General features: G+C 29.0%; 2 protein-coding genes across 7 annotated transcripts; both read right to left on the reverse strand.

Annotated features, from left to right (window-relative positions):
• Positions 1 to 2207: 2207 nt before the first annotated feature.
• Positions 2208 to 5467, reverse strand: LOC108772113 (acyl-CoA Delta(11) desaturase). Its single transcript, XM_018537567.1, has 5 exons — positions 5329 to 5467; positions 4754 to 4884; positions 3999 to 4204; positions 3184 to 3369; positions 2208 to 2519 (listed from the first exon to the last, which is right to left on the reverse strand). The coding sequence occupies exons 1-5, from the start codon at positions 5465 to 5467 to the stop codon at positions 2240 to 2242; spliced, it is 942 nt and encodes a 313-aa protein (XP_018393069.1). The 3' UTR covers positions 2208 to 2239.
• A 7650-nt stretch (positions 5468 to 13117) lies between these two features.
• Positions 13118 to 19441, reverse strand: LOC108772127 (acyl-CoA Delta(11) desaturase). Of its 6 annotated transcripts, XM_018537583.1 has the most exons (7): positions 17221 to 17860; positions 16820 to 17118; positions 14987 to 15317; positions 14506 to 14636; positions 13991 to 14196; positions 13694 to 13876; positions 13118 to 13470 (listed from the first exon to the last, which is right to left on the reverse strand). In XM_018537583.1, exons 3-7 carry the CDS (start codon positions 15177 to 15179, stop codon positions 13200 to 13202), a joined length of 984 nt encoding a protein of 327 aa, XP_018393085.1. In that variant the 5' UTR covers positions 15180 to 15317; positions 16820 to 17118; positions 17221 to 17860; the 3' UTR covers positions 13118 to 13199. The 6 variants fall into 6 exon arrangements, with proteins under 6 accessions (XP_018393085.1, XP_018393088.1, XP_018393087.1 ...); XM_018537586.1 differs by lacking the exons at positions 16820 to 17118; positions 17221 to 17860 and adding an exon at positions 19371 to 19380 and having other exon boundaries at positions 14987 to 15171; XM_018537585.1 differs by lacking the exons at positions 16820 to 17118; positions 17221 to 17860 and adding an exon at positions 19177 to 19234.
• Between the last annotated feature and the right edge of the window lie 3958 nt (positions 19442 to 23399).

Consider the following 23399-nt stretch of genomic DNA (forward strand, 5'->3'; position numbering starts at 1 on the left):
TATTCATTTCTAAATTTATTCATTAACAAGAGTCCTTTATACATAATTTTATTATTCATTATATACTATAAATTAATAAATAAATTATTATATAATTAGAGCATTACTTTATTAGATTATTTTTTATGTTAGCTTAATAATATAATTTATGTAAATTTGCTTCAATGTAGGAGACATAGCTGCAAAAAGATTTAAACATCTAAAAGGCGTTCGGAAAAACTCGTTGGAGCTCCGGCGGTGCTTGGCGGTGCGTGAAGGTTACTGTCACCTATGGATCATCTTTTGATTTAGTTAAAAATATATTCGTCCCGCGCTCTCATCGCCGCATCGCAAAACGATGCGGCGGCATCCGGCTAGATGTAAATGTCGGGAACGATGCGTACTGAGGGGAGCATGATCGTTACAAGCTTAATTCAATTACGTTAGAGAATTATTTAAAAATAAAAACTTATGTGTGTTGTGTCTTTTACCGAGTTATTTTATAACAAATAAAAATGTAATTTGACATTTATCATATAGGATTACATAATTTAAAAGTAGCTATTGTAAATATTTCGCAATTCAGTTCTAAAATTATGAGATCAAAAAAAGGTCCATTTTTTAATAATTTTTATTTTAATATTTTTAAAGGGCAAAATTATTTACATTTCTTATATTCACATTCTATTCGATTAAAATATTCCACAATAATGTATAATAGCTACTTATGCATATACGTAAATGTAGTTTAAAGTTATTCCAGAAGTGTAGTAACGTTATTTCATGAAATACAGTGTTGCAAATTGTGATTTTTTAAAATTTAAATAAGCAAAATAAAATTGTGATTTCAATAAAATTTTTTAATGAAAATCATCGATCTATTAACATTAATGCTTTGCATTCTATGCGGAATTGCAGCTTTTCAAATGAAAATTAAGATCTTTTTTCTCATTAATTTATAATGCTTAACCTTTCTATCACAATACATTTTTTTTTCTTTTTTTTGTTAATTTATCGTATATACATTGCATATTTCTGATTATCGCTTTGCAAAAATGCTGTTATAGCAAACTGGTTCTATGTTTATATTTTATATTTTAAAAAATCTCTGAACAAAAAATATTCTAATATACATATATCTATCTATGTACGGAAAATCTACTTTGAGTATATCCAAAATTGTAATATACTCTATATTAGATTTAACTTTTTAACAAATAACGACCGCCACCTATTAAAGCATATTTAAGGGTTAATATTATTCACATTTTTAGAAAGATATTGGCTAATATTAACTCATTTTGACTCTATAACTGCGTTTCAAAATTCACTGTCAGCGCTAAAAATCTACAATTTACGTTAAGTATACTGTATGTTTTCAGCATTCGCAGTGAATTGTGGAACACAGCAATTGTTTAATTGATACCTTTAGCTAATATTGTATATCAAACATTCTTAGAGAATAGGAATTTGTAGTATTATAACAAAAAAAAATAAAAATTCGAAAATGAAAATTTGTTTTAATTTAACATAAAATAAATGCACTGCATTAACAAAAGGGTTAATTACTTATATTTATTACTTTATATATAGAAATATTTAAAAAATGGCTTGGTATCTAAATTCGGAAATAAAAATTTGCATTGCACTTTGATGATTATTAACTAATTTTATAGTAAAATAGGTATAATATAACAGTCTATATAGGTTCGGCAACTGAAAGCAAAAAACGCAGTAATTAGTGCAATTAGACAATAAAAAAAAAATATCTAAATATATATTTCAAATCTTGCACACAAACCGTACGATTTGTATGCAAGATTTATATGCAAGATTCGATGATTAATATTTAAGAATCAAAATATATAAATTTTTTTTTTATTGTCTAAGCGCACTAATTACTGCGCTTTTTGCTCTCAATTGCTTATCCTATGTGTGTATAGTCTGTTATATTACATTTTATTATATTAAGAGCGCATTAAGATATTAATTTATTATTAATTTTATAATAATGTTTACCGTTAGTTTATAAATTAAAATATCTAGTAGATATTGTCATATACGGAATATGACGATTATTGCATACAGAAAAGTTAATTAAAAAAAAATTCTATATAGAAATAAAAAAAAATATCTTTGATGTCTTCTCTCTCACAAATTTCTGAAATATTTTTAAAACTAAATATATCTTTAATCAAAGATATATCTAATTTCAGAGACCAACGCACATGATTTGTCTGACTTATTTTTAGCTTAGTACTTAGTAGTCGGATTCTGATATCGATACTTCGGATAACATAGAATGAGTCCCGTCACCTCTACTTAATATAATATTTTTTATAAGATTCTCGGACGGATATTTAAGATCATAGGCTTGTCCCAATTTTGCGCAAATATCGATAAAAGAAGTGGTATAATTAAATCTATTATTTCCTTTTTCCGATGATCTGTAATCCCATGGGAACACATGATGAAAATTGTGATAACCTTCTCCTATGGTCAGAAAATTAACATAATTGTTGTCTGACGGTTTTATATTTCTGAAACAAGATTTGTATTAATTCTTACAATTATGTTAATAATCCTTGCGGTTAAAGAAAATACATACATTTTCATTTGTTACTATATAGGTATACACTAAAGCATTTAAAGGTTAATAATTTTGCCGAAAGACAGTTATAATATGTAAATAATTAAAACTTAAAGGACTCTCGATATATAAAATATATTAAGAAGGAGAAAAAAAAGCTAATGAGAGTCACATCTCAAATACAAAAAATAAATAAATGTCTTCAAAAGTAACACATATATTAAGTCTTCAAAAATATCACATATATTAATAAAAAAGCAAAACGCTGGAAATATGAAACGCTAGAACATTTTCAGATTAAAAGTAACAAACGATATGAAAATATAAGGCCGAAACATGTATATATTTTCATATTCGATACATGATTACTTTTAATCTGAAAATGTTCTAGCGTTTTATATTTCCAGCGTTTTGCTTTTTTATTAATATATATGTGTTACTTTTGAAGACATTTATTTATTTTTTGTATTTGAGATGTGACTCATTAGTTATAATAAAAATTTATAATTATCTTTTTGCAGCGTGTGATAAGAATTTTTATTATTTAAATGCAAATAAAGTATAAAAATGCAAATTCTAAATTATATCGTGATTAATACACTTAAATTACGCACTTATCATATGGTTTAGTGCCCCAGACATGAGCAATGCTATTGATAGTCCACACGGCGTTTAAAGTAATCATGTATCTTATGAATACTTGCGATATAATGGCCCTGCTCCATGTCTCATTCCATAGGTATATAGGTACTGCCGTAGGTAGGATAAAACCAAATATAAGTTGAAGGAGCAGAAAATACCTATAAAAATGTAACTATGATTTTTCAGAATTTATTTAAGCACAATATATCGCCTACCTAGATAACATGCATGTTGAATAAGATATCTAACAGACATCTTTTAGACATGTTTTAGACATAAGACATTTAAATGATGTCTTTCAAATATCATATGCAACATATGTAAATGTTATCTGGGTACTTGCTTCAATAGTGATACATGTAAATAAAAAATTGTCACCTTTTAATTGCTCTGCAAAGGAGAATGAAAAGAAAAAAAAAATTATTTAAAAAAATCTAATTTTATTCTTTCGTAATTAATTATTGCTACACCAAAATTGGGTTTAAAAGTAATATTACAAAGTTTTAACAACGCATTTAAACTTATTTTCCGAAAAATTTTGATTGTATTGTTGCTGTAGCAAATAAGTGATATGTTTATATTCTATAAATCCAGAAATATTAGATTTTATAATAGAAAATTATTGAATTTATGTGTTGCATAAAGAAAGTGAAATTATTATACATATTGTACTGTGTATTGTATCAATGCATAGGTAAGTTGTATGACGAATTGCCTATTCAAGACAAGCGCACAAAGTTGTTTACTAAAATAATAATTGTATATATTTTACACTAATTAAATTTACCTTTCTCCGAAAACTACAACAGGATCTGACAAAATATCCGATAAATCGAGTTGCTTGCTCTTTTTAGTAAATTCTGGATGCTCTTTCATTAACACCCATCCTACATGTCCGTAAAAGAAGCCGCGTTGAGTAGTGTGAGGATCAGCATTAGTATCACAATACTTATGATGCATACGATGATTTTTCACCCAACTGCATATTGTATTCTAAAAGTGTAAACGAATTAAAATATTATTGACACATATAAATATAAATAGCTGTATTTAAAATACATTCATTAGCTATTAGTCCGTTCTTTTTTCGCTGAACTTATTGCACTGTTCATTTTCTTCTTTTTCTCTTTAACATGAAGGAAAAGAAAGAAAGAATGAATGGTACAATAAAAGTTTAGCTTGAAAAATAGATCTTATGAATTCTATGATAAAGTTAAGGTTAATTTTTTTTTCTAGAAAATTTAGGAGCTTATGTAACTTCGTGGTTTTTTGTAATTTTGATGCTAATTAAGCATTTATATAAAATTTTGTTCAAATTAATAATCTACTTATCTATTTTCAAGTAAGAGCTTTTTTTTTATCAAACATTATTTACTTTAATATTTTTGTAACTGAAGGAGATGCTTCGTGCACATATAATTTAGAATTAATCAATAATTGCAAAAAATGATTACACATATATGACTATATAACACATTTGTACTTTATATATAATATACGTAAAAGTTTATTAAAATAATAAATTAAGTTTATTGATATTACCTGTGCACATGCACTAAAGCATATCAAAAATAGAATTCTTAACGGTAACTTTGCTTTATAACTCTTGTGAGTCCAAAGTCGATGAGCTCCACCAGATACTCCAATATTGGATATAAAATACATCACGATTACTTAAAAACATAGAAAAATATATTTATGTTTATATATTTAACCAAGAAATCAATTAACATGTATAATACTTATAAGATATATGTTTTACAAGTATACGTATATTTGAGTAAATAAGTGAAATAAATACACACTTTCTTTGAATATGCTACAAAATTTTTCATTACTTCTCAAACACCTGTATATATATTATAGATAAAATAATTTATTATTAATTTAACAATCTTTAATAATTTAAATTGTAAACTTATTTCATCAATTTTTTGTACAGTACAAAAAAATATTATAGAAAGAATTATTAACATTAACTATAGATTATATTGAAAATTTGATTTTATTTGAAAAAGACTGATACACTATAATAGAGTTGAATGAAGAAAATTTCAAAAATTTTTGACAATTTCTTTTTTAAATTCCCCTATATATAAAAGCGTAAAAGTACTTACTCCATATTGTAGTCATCAAATTTTCCAAGTAGTTAAAAGTCAATAAACCATAAATGCCAATAGCGTGCAATAGAAAAACTTGAAGAGCAATAAACCATATTATGTCAGTTTCGAACTTGAAAAAACTTGGTTTTATCATTTTGGATTTTTTATTGATGCTGTCATTGCCATTAATTCTTATTAAATCTGTATCAATTGTCAGACATTCTTTTATGTACTCTATTATAGCATAGGATCAAAATATAATTATATTACGATCCATTATGATAAATGTTAACGTATAAATAAATTTTTTTGGAAGCAAAGAAATACAATTAATAAGGTAAGATCTACCGTACAATCAGAAGTAACACAATTCTCAATCAAAATTTTTGTTCAATTTTACTTAATTTATATTATTTATACAATTTAGAGTATAACGAATTCTTGTAAAACTATTATAATAATAAAACTTATATCTCGAGAATATATTAGATACCTCGCTTACATGCATCAATTTTATCGAATATTTATGGAATTATATTATATTTAAAATTCATATTTTGTAATTAACGTCTATCTATTTGCATAAGAATAGAATATTGTTTATATTTATTACTTTATATACTGTGTGCTTTTATATATGTACCTTTTAATTTTATATAATATACACACATATGTATATAATTTTAAAATGTTTCTTAAACGTATTATGCAGCATGTATCATTAAATTTTATCATGAATTGTGTGATAAAAAATATATATTTCAAGAAAACTTAAGTTTTTTTAATAAATGTCCAAATCAGAGGACCCCCTCCCAATGACTTTGACATATGTTGTGTTTGAGTAACTTCCAACAAGTTTTAGCCGTCGTTCGCCCTTCGTTAAAATGTTATTAACAAAAAAGTTTTATATTTAAAAATATAATGTCTCATTTTAATACTTTTTGAACATACGAACGATTATGGAAAAAACTACGAGCAAATATTCCTTCCTATGATACACACGACTATCACACTTTATCAAGCGACACGGTAGCATCGCGATGCCACGTGCATAAAAATTATAACCGCTTGATGACCGCGTGAACGTCATTGCGTATATGTCGCTGCCAATTCGCGACGCTATCACTATCTTTATCTGGAGTTTTGACACCGACAAACTTTAGATTAAAATTACTTAAATATTAAAAGCCCAATCAAAAATCTAAAAACACTTTTATTATATAATGTTATCGGTATATTTCGATTGCGACCAGTTTGAATAACATTGGTGCATCCGATATCGATATCTAAAGATCGAGTTCCGAAAAGGAAATTTCAGATTTTCAGATTTTTTCAGTCGTACGTGTGACACATACATGTAAAGTTTTGTTCATTAAGGTGTTGTTCACAATGCCTACGTGTAAAAAATAAATTAAATTAAATTAAATTAAATCAAATCAAAAATTAAATAAACTAATAAAATTAATTAATTAATTAAGTTATACCTTCGTTAAAAATTTGTATTGGTGATAATATTTATATAACGGTAGCGTCTCCGGCCATGTTCATTAAGTTATACCTTCGTTAAAAATTTGTATTGGTGATAATATTTATATAAATTTTTCAATATTATGAGTGCAATATATCCACTAAATAATGTAAATATTGATTAAAAATTTGTATTCATATGTTCTGGAACTATTCTTTATTTTAAAATTCAAGGCATAACTTTCACTCTACCTCCCCCCTACTTCTGTAGCTCACGATTTCCACACGAAGCGATATCTACCACATCTTCCCTCCTGTTTCAGTGGTGCATGACTTCCGCACGAAGCAACTTCCACTCCACCTCATCTTTTTGCTTTAAAAGCACACGACTTTTATAATTGTACTATAAAGCACAAAGTCAAAACCGACAATTACGGAAATCGTGCGTCCTTTAAGCAGGAGGAGTGGAGGGGTGAGAATCATTTCGTGTGGAAAAACAAAACGCACAGTACAATTATGGAAGTCAAGAAAGGTAAAGAGAGGTGAGAGTCGCTTCGCGTGAAAAGTCAAACATTTCACAATAAGGGGAGGTGTAGAATAGTACTTAATATCGTATATGTAAAGCAAAAATAATACGTTATTTTTTAAATGTTTTATTAATAACTTTTTATCGAAGAACGAGCAACAGTTAAAACCTATTGGAGGTCACTCAGGTTCATGACAACATATGTCAAGGTCAAAGTCATCGGAAGAGCATCTAATAATCTAAACATTTACCGTTTCTTTTTGTTTGCGATAAATTGATAATTTAAAAAAAATAAAAATACTTTTTTTTTAAATTAACAAAATCGGAAAAATAGAAAAATTTTGAAATTTATATGTATAAGAAAATTTTTTTTAAATTGACAAAAATTCAAATAACACAAAAATTATGTTTTTAAATTCAAATACAATTTTATTGAGAATTAAAAATGTTTTAATGTAAAAATGCTTATTTAATATTTTTTTTACTATTTATTAAAGCAAAAATATTTATTTTCGGACTATAATCATTGAAACAAAAAATGTCAAAGAAATGATGCGTAATCAAAGTTGAAAACTACATTCTCTCAATTATTTACTAAAAGCAAATAAGATAATGAATAATTATACCTTGGCGGAGAAACATCAAAAACGATTTGGAGGAGATATTACGTATATATGCACTGATCGTGAGATGACTGTAATAAATTCTACTTCTCAAGCTGTTTATATATTATATTCCTATGTGTAAAAACAAGAAATATTTTAAATCACTACCTTTTTTTCTAAAACTAATACTCACGACGTTTCTGTTACAACGTAATATTTTGCATTGATAGATTGCATATGTTCTCCAAATTTTAATATTATTACAAAAAGTCTAATATTATTTTATGTATGCATGTAATTTATATATATTTCCATACTTCCATATATTTACATAATTAATGTAATAATTTTTTACCTTCATACGAACATTACTATCTTGCAGTGATATAATATGTTGATAGTGATGCAATATATTAGTGATTTATAATTTTTACTTTAATCTATTACTACGAAAGATTGACATAATTATATTTCAATTTGATATAATATGAACTTCATTAAAAACAAATGTACCGTTAATTGTGCTGTCAAAGTGTATGCGATTGTGAATGACTTTACTCGCCTACTTGAATAGGCAACCCGTCATACTAAACTGTATGTTAATACAACACGCGGTAGAATATAATAATTTTATTTCTAAACACAGTAAAAAAATTCGAAGTATGCTTCGATCGTATGCTTAGGAACGACCTTCGAATAAAGTATATTGTGTGAGTTAATTAATAAAAAAGTGATAAGCAATGGAAAAAGCATTGGAAAGCAACAGAAAAAAGTCAGATAGGTCATATCAAAAAGGCGTTTAGGACTTAACTTGAAAATTCTCTTTACTATTTTCCATTATTACTCAAAGCGGTAAATCGTTATGAGTAACTCCTATTATTACTCGAAGCGGTAAATCGCTACGAGTAACTCCTTCTATTTTCCATTATTACTCGAAGCGGTAAATCGCTACAGCAACTTTTCCTATCTTTCATTTACTCGAGGCGATAAAATGCTACCATTAACTCCTTCTATTATTATTCGAAGCGATAAATCGCTACGCAGGGTTGGCAAGTAACGCGTTATTTCGTTATTTGTGACGTTACCGTTAGAAGTTACTTTTTTCGGTAACGAATAGGTAACGACGTTACATGTTCTTTGAAGTAACGTTCATGGTAACGCAGTTACATTTTTGAGGTAATGATAACGATTACACTAGTTACTTTTATCGTTACTTTATTTCTACGTAAAAGTTTTAGTCCTAACTAGAGTTATAAAAAACAGAGATGCGACGTTAAAAGGATAAATCTGATTAGCTCTCTTAATTACGTAATCACGACGCCTTTTTTCACATTGTAATTACAGTTCACACCTATAGGCTGCGTTCCGTTTCACACATTATGCACATGATGTATCATTTTATCTTTTTTTAATAATAATATTTCGGACAACAAGAATAAAAGTTTTAAGACATTTAACTATTACAATTTATTTTTTACAGATTTGATTAAGTTATATTACACTGAAAGATGTTTAATTAAATATGCTGATTCATTAATCCTTTAAAGAGAAGAGGTATTGAGTATTAATACCTCTTTAAGAAGAGGTAAAGATATATCCAAATAATTTTGTAAGTGGTTCTTTTCTTTTTTTATATGTTATTATAAATAAAGTGTGAATTGTTATATATAATAAAACCTCAATTATTCGACCTAATGTTGACCGAAATTAGGTCAATAATAAAAATCAGATATATATATGTATCTATACGCATATTACAGGGGTTATATTTTATATTTAGCAATTGTTTAGAATACGCACGTTTAAATGTAAAAATGAAAATAAAAGAAATAATCTTCAAAAAATCTTAATCTTGATAAATCAAGGTCATAATTTTGAACAATATTTAAGAGGTTTTAACCAACAGTTAGCCGCTTTAGATAATGCTCAACAGTACTGTAACCATATAACGCAAAAGTTACTTAATAACGAATTATTTTGTTAAGCGTTCTTGAGGCAAGTTACAAAAATACGCAATAAAAAATGAGGATTTAAAAAAAAAAAAAAAACATGTCGATGTGACTTTGATCTAACCTTGGCAACATCATCCAAGATCAAACTAATGAAAACGATTGCTAGACCTTTTTTAACCTTATAACTGTTATCTGAAATAATTTTCTATGAAACTTATATTAATTTGTCAAGATATTGTGAGGGTCTTGGTATTTTTTCCTCACATCATGTGTGTGTGTGTGTGTGTGTTTTACACACGTTGCTAAGGTCAAATCAAGATTGTCTTAGGCAAGATCGGTAGCTGATCCAGCCACTGACGACACCATCCAAGGTCAAACTCATAGCGTCAGTAGATCTTTTTACACCCTACAACTTTTTCATCTAAAACAATTTTTTATAAAACTTATGTTTTTTGAGATATTTCAAGGTCCGACTTTTTTCGAACCCTCTGTTTGCCATAGCGATATAACAATACGTTTCCGACTCTAGCTCCATTTGCAAGAAATGATCCTTTTGGTGTCCTCGATAATCTCTGAAAGATTGTCGATTGAATTTGCAAACACCCTGTATATGAAAAATAAAATAGTTGTATTATAAATAAAATAATTTAGTATCTTGAAAAGTATTTTGAAAATAATCTTCTAACGATTCTGCTGGTAAAGATGTTCTTTAATTATCCTTCACATTGTCTAATTTTTTGCATAATAATATGCAAAAAATCAATTATGCTTAAATTTTTATCATAAAAGATAAGCTGGGCGTATATATGTAGATATCATATATTTACCACTTATATATGTGTGTGTGTGTGTGTGTGTGTGTGTGTGTGTGTGTGTGTGTGTGTGTGTGTATATGTACCTGGTAGTGTATTCTTATAGTATTTCATGATTCAACATGTATTAGATGTAAATAAATCATTAATTTTGAAATCTATCATCGTTTATTAAAAACAAAATGAGTTTCTTTGCAGAACATTTAAACGACTTATTTTATTATTTTTGGAAGGTTTTCCAAACTTTCTTAGATAAATAAGTATTTTTCCATGAATCTGTTTCTAAATGAAAACTACATAGGTTTTAAAGGTTTTGGAACATTCTGTATAATGCATATGTTCTCCAAAAATGCCATTACGGAAAAACCGATATCATATTATGTATGCACGTAATTTATATATATTTCCATACTTTTCATATATTTACATAATAATTTTTAATTTCATACAAATGTAAATTGTTGCTATCATGCAGTAATACAAAAAATTATCAAGTGTTTTTAAAAAATGGCTAAATCATTTAGAATCTTATTGTTATGTAATTATATTATATATGTAAATATATAATATATTTTAAAAACTATTAAATAATATAAAGCTCTATATGTATAAAACAATGCGAATAAAAAAGGACCAAAGTCAACAATATAACTAAATCAAAAAACTTTAATTCAAATAATAATGATATAAGTACCTAAAGACATTCCGACTCCGATTGAGTCATTCTCAATGTTACAGATACCAATGAATTCGTTATACAAAATTCGTTATCCTCCAGAAATTACTTCATTCTTCATGCTTTGCATCAAAAAGATGAAATTCAAAATGTATAAATTCAGAATGTATAAAATTTGGTGTTCTTGCCATTTATGTCTGTAGATAATCCATTAAAAAACGTATAAAATGGTAACCAGTCGGAATTTACGAGCACAGAATCCATTATTACATTATTACATAATTAAGCGAATTTTGCAGATATGTGAGATGAACGTGTAATCTCAATTACGCCAGATAACGCAATATATTTTTAATTTGTCTAGTATATGATATACATATAATAATCTGCTTTTCTATTCGTTTTCTTCTGTCTCCGTTTTAATACATTGCAAATATTTATATAATTTTTAAGATATTTTATTATTTTATAATTGTTTGCAAAATGTTTTGCAAATAATAATTTTGATTGCAATAAATCTTTAAAAATAATTAGGTTTCGCTCGTTTTTTGCAATGCAAAGTATAAAAAAATTCGGTCTAAATTGAGCAGTAATAAAATTAAACACAAAATTAAGATTATGATGATGGTGTGTGTGTGTGTAGCGCATACAACTATACTATATAATTAAATTCAGATGGCAACGTCCAAATTAAAATATAAACTTGTTCATCAAATTATTGAATTTAATGATTATCAAGCTTGGACGATTTTTTCTATAGTTGTATACGTTACCATCATAATCTTAATTTTGTGTTTAACTGTTAGTTTTATATTTAATATTATTTTGTACTGAGGACCTTGACCATAGATCGAAACGTATACGTTTTATTTTTTAATAAATTGTAAGAAAAGTGCATACCAATAACATGTATCGGCGCACATTGGCATCTTGTTTATTTTTATAATAAATTTCAAGTTTACAATGTTAGTATAGTATAAAAACTAAAATACATAAAGAATATAATATAAAAAAAATAATATAATGATATCGAACATTTCGGAACTCTCAATGGACTATAACTTGCGCTCAACAGTATCAGACGAATATGTAAAGATGCTCCTTTTCACACATTTTATTACACAATTCACACAAAAACAGGAGAATCAATTCTTTGAAACCTCTGTACCACACTATGTCGCTTAGAGCGTAAGATTATTCATCTCTATGATTTTGTAATATCTTCAAGAATCGCTGAAGAAGGACCTGTAAGTTCCGAAACGTTCGATATCATTATATTATTTTCTTTATATTATATTCTTTATATATTTTTATTGTTATGCTGTACTAACATTATAAACTTGAAATTTATTTTATGAAAACATCTTATTACTACTCGATTTAGACCGAATTTATTTAAAAATATATTGTAACACATAATTTATAGGAATTTTTGATATTATATATTTATACTTTCGTGTAATAATAATTTAAATTAGAATACGATTTTAACAGGTATATCAATAACTTATTATCAGAAGTTTATTATAAGTTAAAATACAATTTATTACCAAAATTCAATTCTAACTATAATATTATCAATATTCAACTAATTTTTTGAGAAATTTACGCTTCTTATATTGTGATTGTTAATATTCTTTATACTTTTAATTTATTATTTAATTTACTATTTGCAAATTATGTCATTTTTTAAAATTTATACTTTATATGATTTTACATATATTTTACTAATCTTATAAGTATGAAAGTGTAAACAAGTTTTTACTAACGGTGAAATAAGACTGTAATTTAATGAATTAAATTTATTCTACATGTATGTGTTGCATTCGCTAATTAATCTTTGGCACTTCAATCACACACTGGGATTTCGTCCCATTTGGCACGGGAGCCATCGCCTTTATCGGCAGCAACTCGTTTCACAAGCTCCGGGGACGGTTTCTTGAGATTGTAGGCCCATCCGATCTTCGCGAACATGTCGATGAAAAACGCCGAGTGATTGAAAATATACCAATTGAACTCGGACGCACGATAGTCCCAGGGAAATGTGTGATGATAATTATGAAATCCTTCGCCACTACAAACTACACTCACGCTCATATTCTCTGTTGGTCGTATATTTCTAGAAATTAGGACAGAACTGTGATAATAAATGAAAATAAATTTGATCTATTGAATATCGTATCTCGGATCAATAGAAAAATATTTTACAATTTTCAACATTTCTTCAAAAAACCTCGCGAATACGATAATTGATTTCACACTAATTGTCTATCAGAAAAATTGGTCTTGTGCCCTAAATATGCGTCAGTAATATTGCCATAAATCTATCTGAAAGAACTCACTTGTTATATGGCTTGGTACCCCACGTATGAGCAAAACTGTTTATGGAAAAGCTTGCATGTAACACCAATAATACCCGAGCTACTTGTGAAGTGAAGGATCTGTTCCAAGTCTCATCCCAGAAGTAAACTGGTATCAGCGTGGGCAAGATATAAGAGAATATCAAGTTGATCAAAGTGACATATCTGCTAACAAAAAATTAACTGCATTAATACTTGTATTATCTATTAGAAAATCGCGTTGAGATATAGAATATAAATAAATATGTAACGCGAATTGTATGTAAATATTCAATTAACTTTTTATGAAAAGCGATGATTGGATCTGCCAAAATGTCCCGCATATCAGTTTCGCGTAACTTTTGAACGATTTCAGGTCTGAGTCTTCTTAGAATCCAACCTATGTGGCAAAAGAAAAAGCCGCGTCGGCTGTTGTGAGGATCTAAATCTGTGTCGACGTATTTGTGATGTACACGATGAATTCGTACCCAACTAAAAATAGAGACCTATATATAAAGAAATGTAGCATTAAGGTCTATTCTCATTGAAGCCAATCTTCTGATCGGTAATGTCAAGATGTGTCTTTAGAAAATAATCAATCTTATAAATAGATCTCTAAATTAAACTACATGAACTTTCTCGGTTATTATATAATTTTTCATTTAGTATTCAAATAAAAGTGTATTTTGTACACATAATAAATAGATGAATTGACTTTACTTTAAAATACAAATTAAAAATGTTGTCATTAAATTAGATTTTTATAATAAATTGCATTTCAATTTATATAATAAATAAACTCTTTTGGTTATTACCCCTCCACTTGAACAGTAACAAATAAAAAGAATGAGCCTGAGCGGTAAATTAGCGCTGTATGATCGATGAGACCAAAATCTGTGAGCACCAGCAGTCACACCGATGCATCCTAAGTTGTACAAGGTTAATACTGAAAATATTAAAAAAATGTTAGTATATATGTAATAATGTAACAATAATAATAATTATAGCTTATAGCTAATATAAAGTCGAGCATGGCTATTTTGTCTGTTTTAACTTTAATATTATATAATTTCTGGCAAAAAGCATATTTCTTTGACTTTGCTATAAATTATTACATTACATAATCATGATTACTTTTTTTAAATCACAAGCATGGCCTTCGAATGTTCAATGTATTTTATTTAGAAATATTTATTGCAAAAAAGCCCTGCTGTACCCTATCGTTAAATCATTAATTTACATCAAAAAGGTATAATATAAGATTCAAATTTCTAAATATTTTTTACATAAACTTACACCACAAAGTCGTCCTTAAGCTTTCAAAGTAGTTGAACGTGATTAAACCATAAAGTCCAATGACGTGCATTGTCAGTAAGTAAAAGACCGTTAACCATATAATATCCGTTTTTTGTGTTTTTTTTTTCGTAATAATTTCTTCTTTGCACTTAATATCACACGTGTCATTATAAGGATTTTTTGCACTGTGCATAATGACAGCAATAACTTTACGTATAAAGTATAATTATATTGTACTTAAAGTCACATCAACAGATAAAGACTGTGTTTGTGAAGCGCGCTATTAGTGCTATATTGTGTTAGAGTAGATAAAAAGAATGTCGCCAATTACCTGGAAAATATATAGCGATAATTTTAAAATATGAAAATAATAATTAATGAAAAATTTGAATTTATAATAAATAATGACTCCTTTATTGTTTCAAATCCAAAATTATATGACTTATATTAGAAAAATAATAAATAATAATAAACGATTTATTAGAAAGATTATATTAAAATAACATAATTTTTAACAAAAAATGTATTAATTATTCACAATTAGTTATATTAATATTTTATTATATTCTAGTTTATACTTAGAGATTATTAAAAAATGAATATCTTATACTTTAAATAATAATTTATAATTAGTTAAAAAATTTGTATAATTTATTATTAACATATGTATATGTGCTTAATATTTATATAAAAAGTTCCTTGAAAAATAAAGCAAAACTCAAAACTGCTATATCTATACCGGATGAGGCATTTAGAACCTGGCATTTAGATCACCTGAATAACTTGCTTGTTTCTAACAATAGAAGGAAAAGTATTAAACAAATGTTGCTTGGTTTCGAGAGGCACATAATGTGATGTCAATAATTGTTTTTTAGGTAGAAATGTGAATAGGCAAAGATCAAATCTGTTTTTTTAAATAAAATGATATGTGTTTTTATTACATATATAAGTAACTAAGATCCGAGGTAGACTGTTATAAGCTTCGTATTGATATTAATTATGTTCGTACATTGACGGTCTTTAGATTTGAATATTGTTTATTTACGTGCCTGAAAGAAAACGTTTATCACTTTACATATACCAATTATTGCGAGGAATATTATTACGGCCTCGGTAGTCTAATTGGCTAGGACACTATTCATTCAAGTGTATCACAGTATGTAAATAAACATTAAATTGCACATAATATTATCCATATTTACTGATCAATTTGAATTTATCTATCGATCGAAGTGCATGTCTTACGAAATACATTATACGAAAGAGGAAAAAGTCGATATGAATTTCATTTATGGTGATCTACATATTTCGCAAGACACGCACTTCGATCGATAGACAAATTCAAATTGATTAGTAGATAAATATTGATAATGCTATGCGATTTAATATTTATTTACATACCGTGACAGATAGTCATATCTGTCAATTTTACAAAATATCTGCTGCAAACCTTCAAAAAAATATCAACAAAAATATCTAATAACAAAATATGATGGTAGAGAGAGACTGAAAAATCGATCAGAATTTGCTATCTTGTAATTAATTTAAATAATATATTTTATTTAAATACCTATAGACGCTAAGTCTACTAAAAGCGCGTATTGCAAACTGTGTATTATATATATGTATGAAAAATTATATATATAAAACTTTAGCAACAGCCAAGCACAATTTATTATTTTTTCTAATATCAGAAAATAAACATCGAAAAAAATAAACTCTGTATTATATCATAATAGCGAGATATAATTCCATTCCTGTCTGGGTCTATAAATATCGGAACACAAATATATCAACATTAGACACATATATTGGCGACACTTTTCTTTCTACCCATTTTATATCGTGTTATTTTGTTTTGACCTCTTCGATCGTGACCAGGTCGTTTACACCGTTGTTAAATGTAGTTGCAAAGTTTGTTTATAGCATTGAAGTCTCACAATTTTGTTAAATTCGAGCATGCTTATTTCAAAACTTTGTGACTGGCTGCGTTACAGAGAACTTCATAACTGCACAACTTCCACTATTTATCATGAAAAAAAGTCTTCTTATTAAATCCCTCTCCGCGCTGATAATGAGTCTCTCACCGTCTGCTCGATGTCATCTCATCTTCTCCCGTCGTACCTACCCATCTTCTCAACGAAACACTTTATTGATTCTTTTCCAAGTTCTTCTACTTCTGTGTCATTCCGTTTGTTTCTACTGCCTATCTATAACATCTCAAAAACCTTTACCTTTGTTTTTATCACAGTTATTAATGTTTAATATTAAGCGCACAAAATTCATCTCCGTTAGTTTGTACGACTCTTCAAGATGTATACTCCTGTAACTCCTCTGTTATTTATAATATCTTGATTCTCTTCTTCATATTCCAATCACTTCTTATCTTGCAATACTTTTTCAATCTCCTAAAAGTAATTAGTAATTTTTCCAATTCGCAAAAATCGCAACCCCTCTTCACTCTCCTTCACTCTATTTCTATTTCTTCTTTATTCTCCAAATTATTCAATCAGATTTATTTCAAGCAATTAAATAACATTTTCAGAAAAATTAACGCTATTTCCGACTGATAATCCAGATTTCATAATATGTATAACGATTAAACTGCTACATTGTTTATCTCGTGCTGTACGTTTTAGTAATTAAATTAGCAACTAAATTATCATATATACCATATATACCGGGTAGGGCAATAACTTTGTCCACCTTGAATATCTCTGCTTTTTTTAGAGATATGAAAATATTGTAATTACAAAAGTTGTACGGTATTAAGAGGACTATAATATATGCTGGTTATAATTTTTTTAGATGGAGGCGCTTCGGAGATTTCGAGGTCAACTTCATTTTTTTAAATGGAATTATATGAATTTTTTTTCACTATATGATTCCTCTAATTATTCTGTACATAAAAGTATCAAGGTAGAGATATAAAAAAACCAATAGTTTACGAGATATTTTACACATTCTTTTGGTGCATATTGACATAAAAAGTTTAATAACTCGTGAACTATTGACTTTTTGATAATCGTACCTTAATGCTTTTGTAAACAGTATAATGAGATGAATCAATTGGTGTGAAGAAAACACATAATTGCTATAAAAAAATATGTATGCAAAATGGATAATTTAGAAATAAGCAACTATGTATATAATTAAATTAATCTTATTCCTGCAGAAATAAGTTATTTTTATTGTATTTTAAAATACCACGAATGCATCTAGCTTCAGATTGCTGTAATCATCTGCAGTGTAAGTACCTCTGACCTCTGACCGCGACATGGAGAGGCTTATAAATCAGAAGCTAATCGATATGCGAAAGTAAAATCCTTTGTGTGTGCGTTATACGGATTCGTGTCAATTCGTATATCATTTAGTATGTTCTTTCTTGTTATAAATGTCATCCTAAAAATTGTAATGCACTGAGAGCATTAAATTTTGAAAAATTAAAAAAAAATTTAAATAAAAATTTAATAAAAATGTAGAATTCTGTTTTCTAATCTATTTAGATACGACATCTTACGCAATATTTTAGCAAGAGAAACAAAGTTAACGTTAAAATTGCTTGAAAAGCAGCGGTCTAAAGAATTGTAAGGATAAATCTCACAAGCTACTTTGCTTTGTATGATCGATGAAATCATGATTTATAAACGTCAACAGTGATGCTTTAATCCGCAATAAAAACAACGAAAAATAAAAAATACTATAAATTACATAGGTTCTGTTTACTAACAACAAAAATCAGCAATTGTAAAATAAAAAAAAAATTTGAAACTTTGTGCATAAGTTTAGAATAGATGAACCTAATTATGGGACAATTTTTTTAGCTATTCATATTCGATTTTAGGGATGAAAACCCTTGTTATGAATTGGTCGTTCCGTGAGAGTTAATGCGTTCTTGTAGAAAAAATGAGAAATAGAGAGAAGAGCTAGGCTTAAAAAAGAGAGATCACAGTTTCTTTTTTTTTTTTTAACAATACGGAACTTGCGTTACACTTCGAAACGGCCAAGCGGCTGAGATCTCAAATCGAATGCGAGCGGAAATCTTCGGTTTGGTTGTAAGTGCTGTGTCTTATTACGACAAGAGATTATTCTCAGAACCAGCGTTGGCTCCAGATATGACGAAAATCCTGTCGGGAAGACGTTCGATCTGCAACGATCAAATTACGTTCGCGGATGCACGAGTCACTCACTCTCAGTATAATGTCCATATTGCAGGGTTTACTGTTGAGATTCCACATCAAATCAAAGATGTCGTGATTTGTTTCGCTGATCACGAAGAGAGACCACTTCGTATATCTTCGCATTTCTTATGGAAGGACAAAGCACACATATATGGAACAAAGTACGCGTCTTGCAAACGTAGTACTTGCTGAGAATAACTTACGTTCCCGAGATTTGGACGCCAAGTGCAAATCGATCATCGTTATAACGAGATATCACCGAGCCGGGTCTCTTCCTCCTAATCCTTAGAGAAGTGCGCGAAAGCATATATTCGGTTACTCGCGCAGTCGCGCAGTTAGACAAAGAACAAGGATTGTCCTAATTCGCAAGAGCGATAGAGATCGCTAATGCGCAATGTTACGACAATTGGTCTTTCGCAATTTCGCATGCGCCACCAGCAGAACCGACGGACGTAAATGCCGAGTTCCGTCTTTACACTCTGAGATATTCTGGGATTGCTTTCACAAAGAAAATCGATTGAAAAGACACGGGCACTCTCCATTAGAGTTTTGCTACATTTTAAGCTAATTCTAGAACTCTTTTGGAAAAAAAATCTATAATAAAACAATTAATTAAGATATACACGTAAAGACTTGTTATACAACAGAGTCCGAATTCGTAAACCGGAAGAAATTAATCAATCACAATTGAATATGACAAAAGCACAATATCGGACATAATTGGTTAATTTCTTACGGTTTACAAATTACGACTCTAGTGTGTAACAGGTTTGAAATATGTGACGATCGAAGCTGGGATCTTAGAAACTTAAATAATTTTTATGTAAATATTTATATACCACATATCACATATGTATGTAGTCATTTAAGTTGCTAAATTGGTTTTTCGGACTTACAGCGTTTTCCACTGAGAAAAATAGTACGCATTGAGTGCAATTATGTTGTTTCACTCTGAAAATTGGTTTAATATTTAATGTTTCACTGATACAACTGATGCGAAAATCGAACTGAGTTCAACTTTTGCTCCACTGCCTTTAAAGAAGGTGGAAGACTAGTGCAACTTGAAATTGAGATTATGTATGCATTTTCAAATACGATCATACGTTGAGGTATGTCATTTAAATTATTTTAATTAGAAGTAATGATATTATTTTCAGTTTTTGCTTATCTTAATATATAGCTGACATTATTATTTTAATATTCAAAACCATTAAATTGATAAAAAATTAATAAATAATTGAGAATATATTAAAGATCGTAAAATAATTAAAAAATAAAATGAGCAATTTAAATTTATGTACTATTACGTCCAGCGCGTGTTTATTTCTCGTGAGTCGCGGGATGCGGCAAAAAACGGTGGAGCGCAGGCGCGAAGTGGGGCGCGCGAGGCGAAGCCTTCTTTGCGTCTATGTTTGAAGCAATTTCTTTTATTTCTTAAAAAGGCTGCTGTCACCAGTGCTTTCTATTTTCGATGTTGCTATCTATTATTAGTCGCGATATTTACTTCTATTCTTTTGATTCTATACTCTGTCTTATTTCCAGCCCTCGTGTGCCTTTCTTCGGAGAAAAAAATAAATTTTTAAGAGTTGAGGAAACGTCAGAATAAGCGCCATAAAAGGAGATAGAATCACATCGGCTGCTGTTATAGCTCATCATTGTTTTGCTCCTCTTTCTCCTCGGATAAGGGACAGGGAGATGGTATAAAAGAAAACAAAAGAGGGTAATTTTCGACTATTTTTATCTTACAATTAGAAACTTCAATGATTTGCAGGTCGGTTCTTTTTCTGGTAATGAAGGTGGGCCTCGTGGACTTCCTAGCTGGTGCCTCGCATGCAGGCTTATCACTTTACGCGGGAGTTCACGTGTCTCGGTTACTGACTCGGTGCGAGGGGCGCGACGGGCGCTGGTAATGCATAAGGCTCGATCGTTGGGGGTGATACGGGCGGTGCGACAGGTGCGAGTGAAGTGACATCCTTTTGTTGAACGTCAGGTTCCCAGTATAGGCCAGGATCAAGTGAGGGTCAAAGTCAAGGTCATTCGGAGGTCATTTGGAGCGGGGTGTATAAAAATAAACATTTACCTACTGCAAAAATAGAACAAATACGAACTATAATAAACTTCGATGAACAAAAATGTCGAAAAAGAGAAAGCGATAAAACGTATGGAAATCTACGGAAAACTGATTCTTGACTTTACTAAAATTTTGTAACAAGATTTAATAAAAAAAAAAAACTGAGAGAGCTTGCAAGTAGAACAACCTTAATTACAATTACCAGAACGAACGTTGGTTAACACTTAAATTAATACGAAATGTGAATAGTCAGCTATTGAAGAACTTCTAACCGAAGAAATTATAATCTTGCGCGGTTTATAGTTAAGTTTTCTACAAAAATGCTAATTGAAACGAGCTAATAGAAACGAAGTACGTCGCGCTCTTTGCGTGAATCGCTTATATACAAATTAATAGGTAACTTCCGCGGCTCCACGCGGACAAGGGGGTTGATCTTTAGCGGATGTTACGTAAATCTTGGTTCTAGAACATTCTGTGATGTTCTAGAACCTTCTATTTTTCTTCAAGGGATGTAAGGGTGCGATAAGGGTGTTTGACCCGTCAATAAACAACTTTGTATACAATATACTTCCAGACTATTCTAAAAGGAGATTTTCATCATTTTAACGTGATTGACCAGATTTTATATTGCTTATTGATGGAGTTTGTGCCTGCAGGACACACTACTGCACTGCATTAATGCTGTTATCGCTTTAAGGATCACGCGATAAGCATTTCTTACGCAGAGCGCCCACGTTGTCATGACAACGGTTTCGTGACGTTCACCTTGTCGCGAGAATGCGCGGCGGAAGTTACAATGACATAAAGTCAAAAGCCATCTATTATCAAAAAAATGAACCGTACATTTTTCAACTGGTCGACGAACATAACGGCGTATCTTAATCTGGTTTTTATAACTTAAAAGTCAATATATTCAGACTTTACTTTACAATATCTCCACTCACAAATCATGTAGAGAAAAAAATAAAAATACTTTCATTATATATTTTGAGCGGGCACAATCGATTAAGTACATACTTAAAAACTGATCAGTTTAGTTCTTATTGAGATTGAGATTCTATTACTTTGATCTCCCGAAATTCGCCGGCTTACGTAAAGTAACCACAGCAGTGTCGCTGCGCTTGGCTTAGCGCCGAGACACTATCGTTGTGTCTCCAAACCCCCTAAAATCACTCAGTTATGCTTCAATAATTTATTTATAGAATAAATTTTAAATTGGATTAAATACGAATAACATTACTTCATAAAACGTTAATTAGACTATATTATTTGTACTTAACTAAATCTGGCGTTATTATAAAATAATTATTTTCGTTTTTATAATAAAAAATTAAAATACTTAAAATTAAAACGATCCCCGGGCGGTAGCAATGTTTTCGAAAATTTCTATCCTCTTTTATTGCAAAAAATATTACTTTGAAAAAAAATTGATGTCTACACACAAATATCTTCGAAAAATACAAAAAAGTATTTTCTATAAAAGTTTTATGGTTTTGAAAACACTTTATAACAACACACGTAATCGTCGGAGTAATTTAACTCCAAAAAACAGTTTGAGGCCCTATATCTCTAAACATTTATTTATTTATTTGAAGTCTTCCTATAATAATAAGAATTGAAACAATGTGGTTAACACTTTTGATTGATTGCTGGAATTCACCATGTATTATTACACTCGTCGCTGTCAAGTTGCAGAATTCAAGATTTTATATAATCGTTTGACGTAAGAATAAATAAAAGTTATAATGCTAGATACTTCACGCGTTCTATTTTCTAACTTGTCTATATTCTTTGCAGTAGTAGCTATAACTTATACGTAACAAAGTCAGCGTTTATACCAACGTAAATTTGGTTATTAATGGCGGCAGCGACAGTTTTATCATGACTTTTATATAATAAAAACATTATTAAAATAGCAGTCTCTGCTATCTATTTGAAGTTCGAGGTACTCTCTTTGCATCCAGGCGCTAAATATTTCAAATTTAACTAAACATAACAAAATTGTATTTTGTAAACGTGTTTTTAATAAATAAGAAAAAAATATAAGTTAACACTATTATAAAAATACTATTAGTTTTATTACTACTTGACTACTACGTAGCATCTCTCCCCACTCTCTCTCTCTCTCTCTCTCTCTCTCTCTCTCTCTCTCTCTCTCTCT

This window comes from Cyphomyrmex costatus, unplaced genomic scaffold, assembly GCF_001594065.2.
Source record: "Cyphomyrmex costatus isolate MS0001 unplaced genomic scaffold, Ccosl1.0 scaffold18, whole genome shotgun sequence".
Taxonomy (NCBI): Eukaryota; Metazoa; Arthropoda; class Insecta; order Hymenoptera; family Formicidae; genus Cyphomyrmex; species Cyphomyrmex costatus.

What these genes read in the sequence shown, in the direction of transcription:
- LOC108772113 (XM_018537567.1), bottom strand. Translation starts at nt 5,467, where the DNA reads ATGATAAAACCAAGTTTTTTCAAGTTCGAAACTGACATAATATGGTTT. An exon ending in TTTGATGACTACAATATGGA is followed by an intron (nt 4,885 to 5,328) that starts GTAAGTACTTTT and finishes TATGTTTTTAAG; the next exon opens with TAATCGTGATGTATTTTATA. An exon ending in GTTGTAGTTTTCGGAGAAAG is followed by an intron (nt 3,370 to 3,998) that starts GTAAATTTAATT and finishes ACATTTTTATAG; the next exon opens with GTATTTTCTGCTCCTTCAAC.
- LOC108772127 (XM_018537585.1), bottom strand. Translation starts at nt 15,179, where the DNA reads ATGCACAGTGCAAAAAATCCTTATAATGACACGTGTGATATTAAGTGC. An exon ending in CTTAAGGACGACTTTGTGGT is followed by an intron (nt 14,637 to 14,986) that starts GTAAGTTTATGT and finishes TAATATTTTCAG; the next exon opens with TATTAACCTTGTACAACTTA. An exon ending in GTTACTGTTCAAGTGGAGGG is followed by an intron (nt 14,197 to 14,505) that starts GTAATAACCAAA and finishes CTTTATATATAG; the next exon opens with GTCTCTATTTTTAGTTGGGT.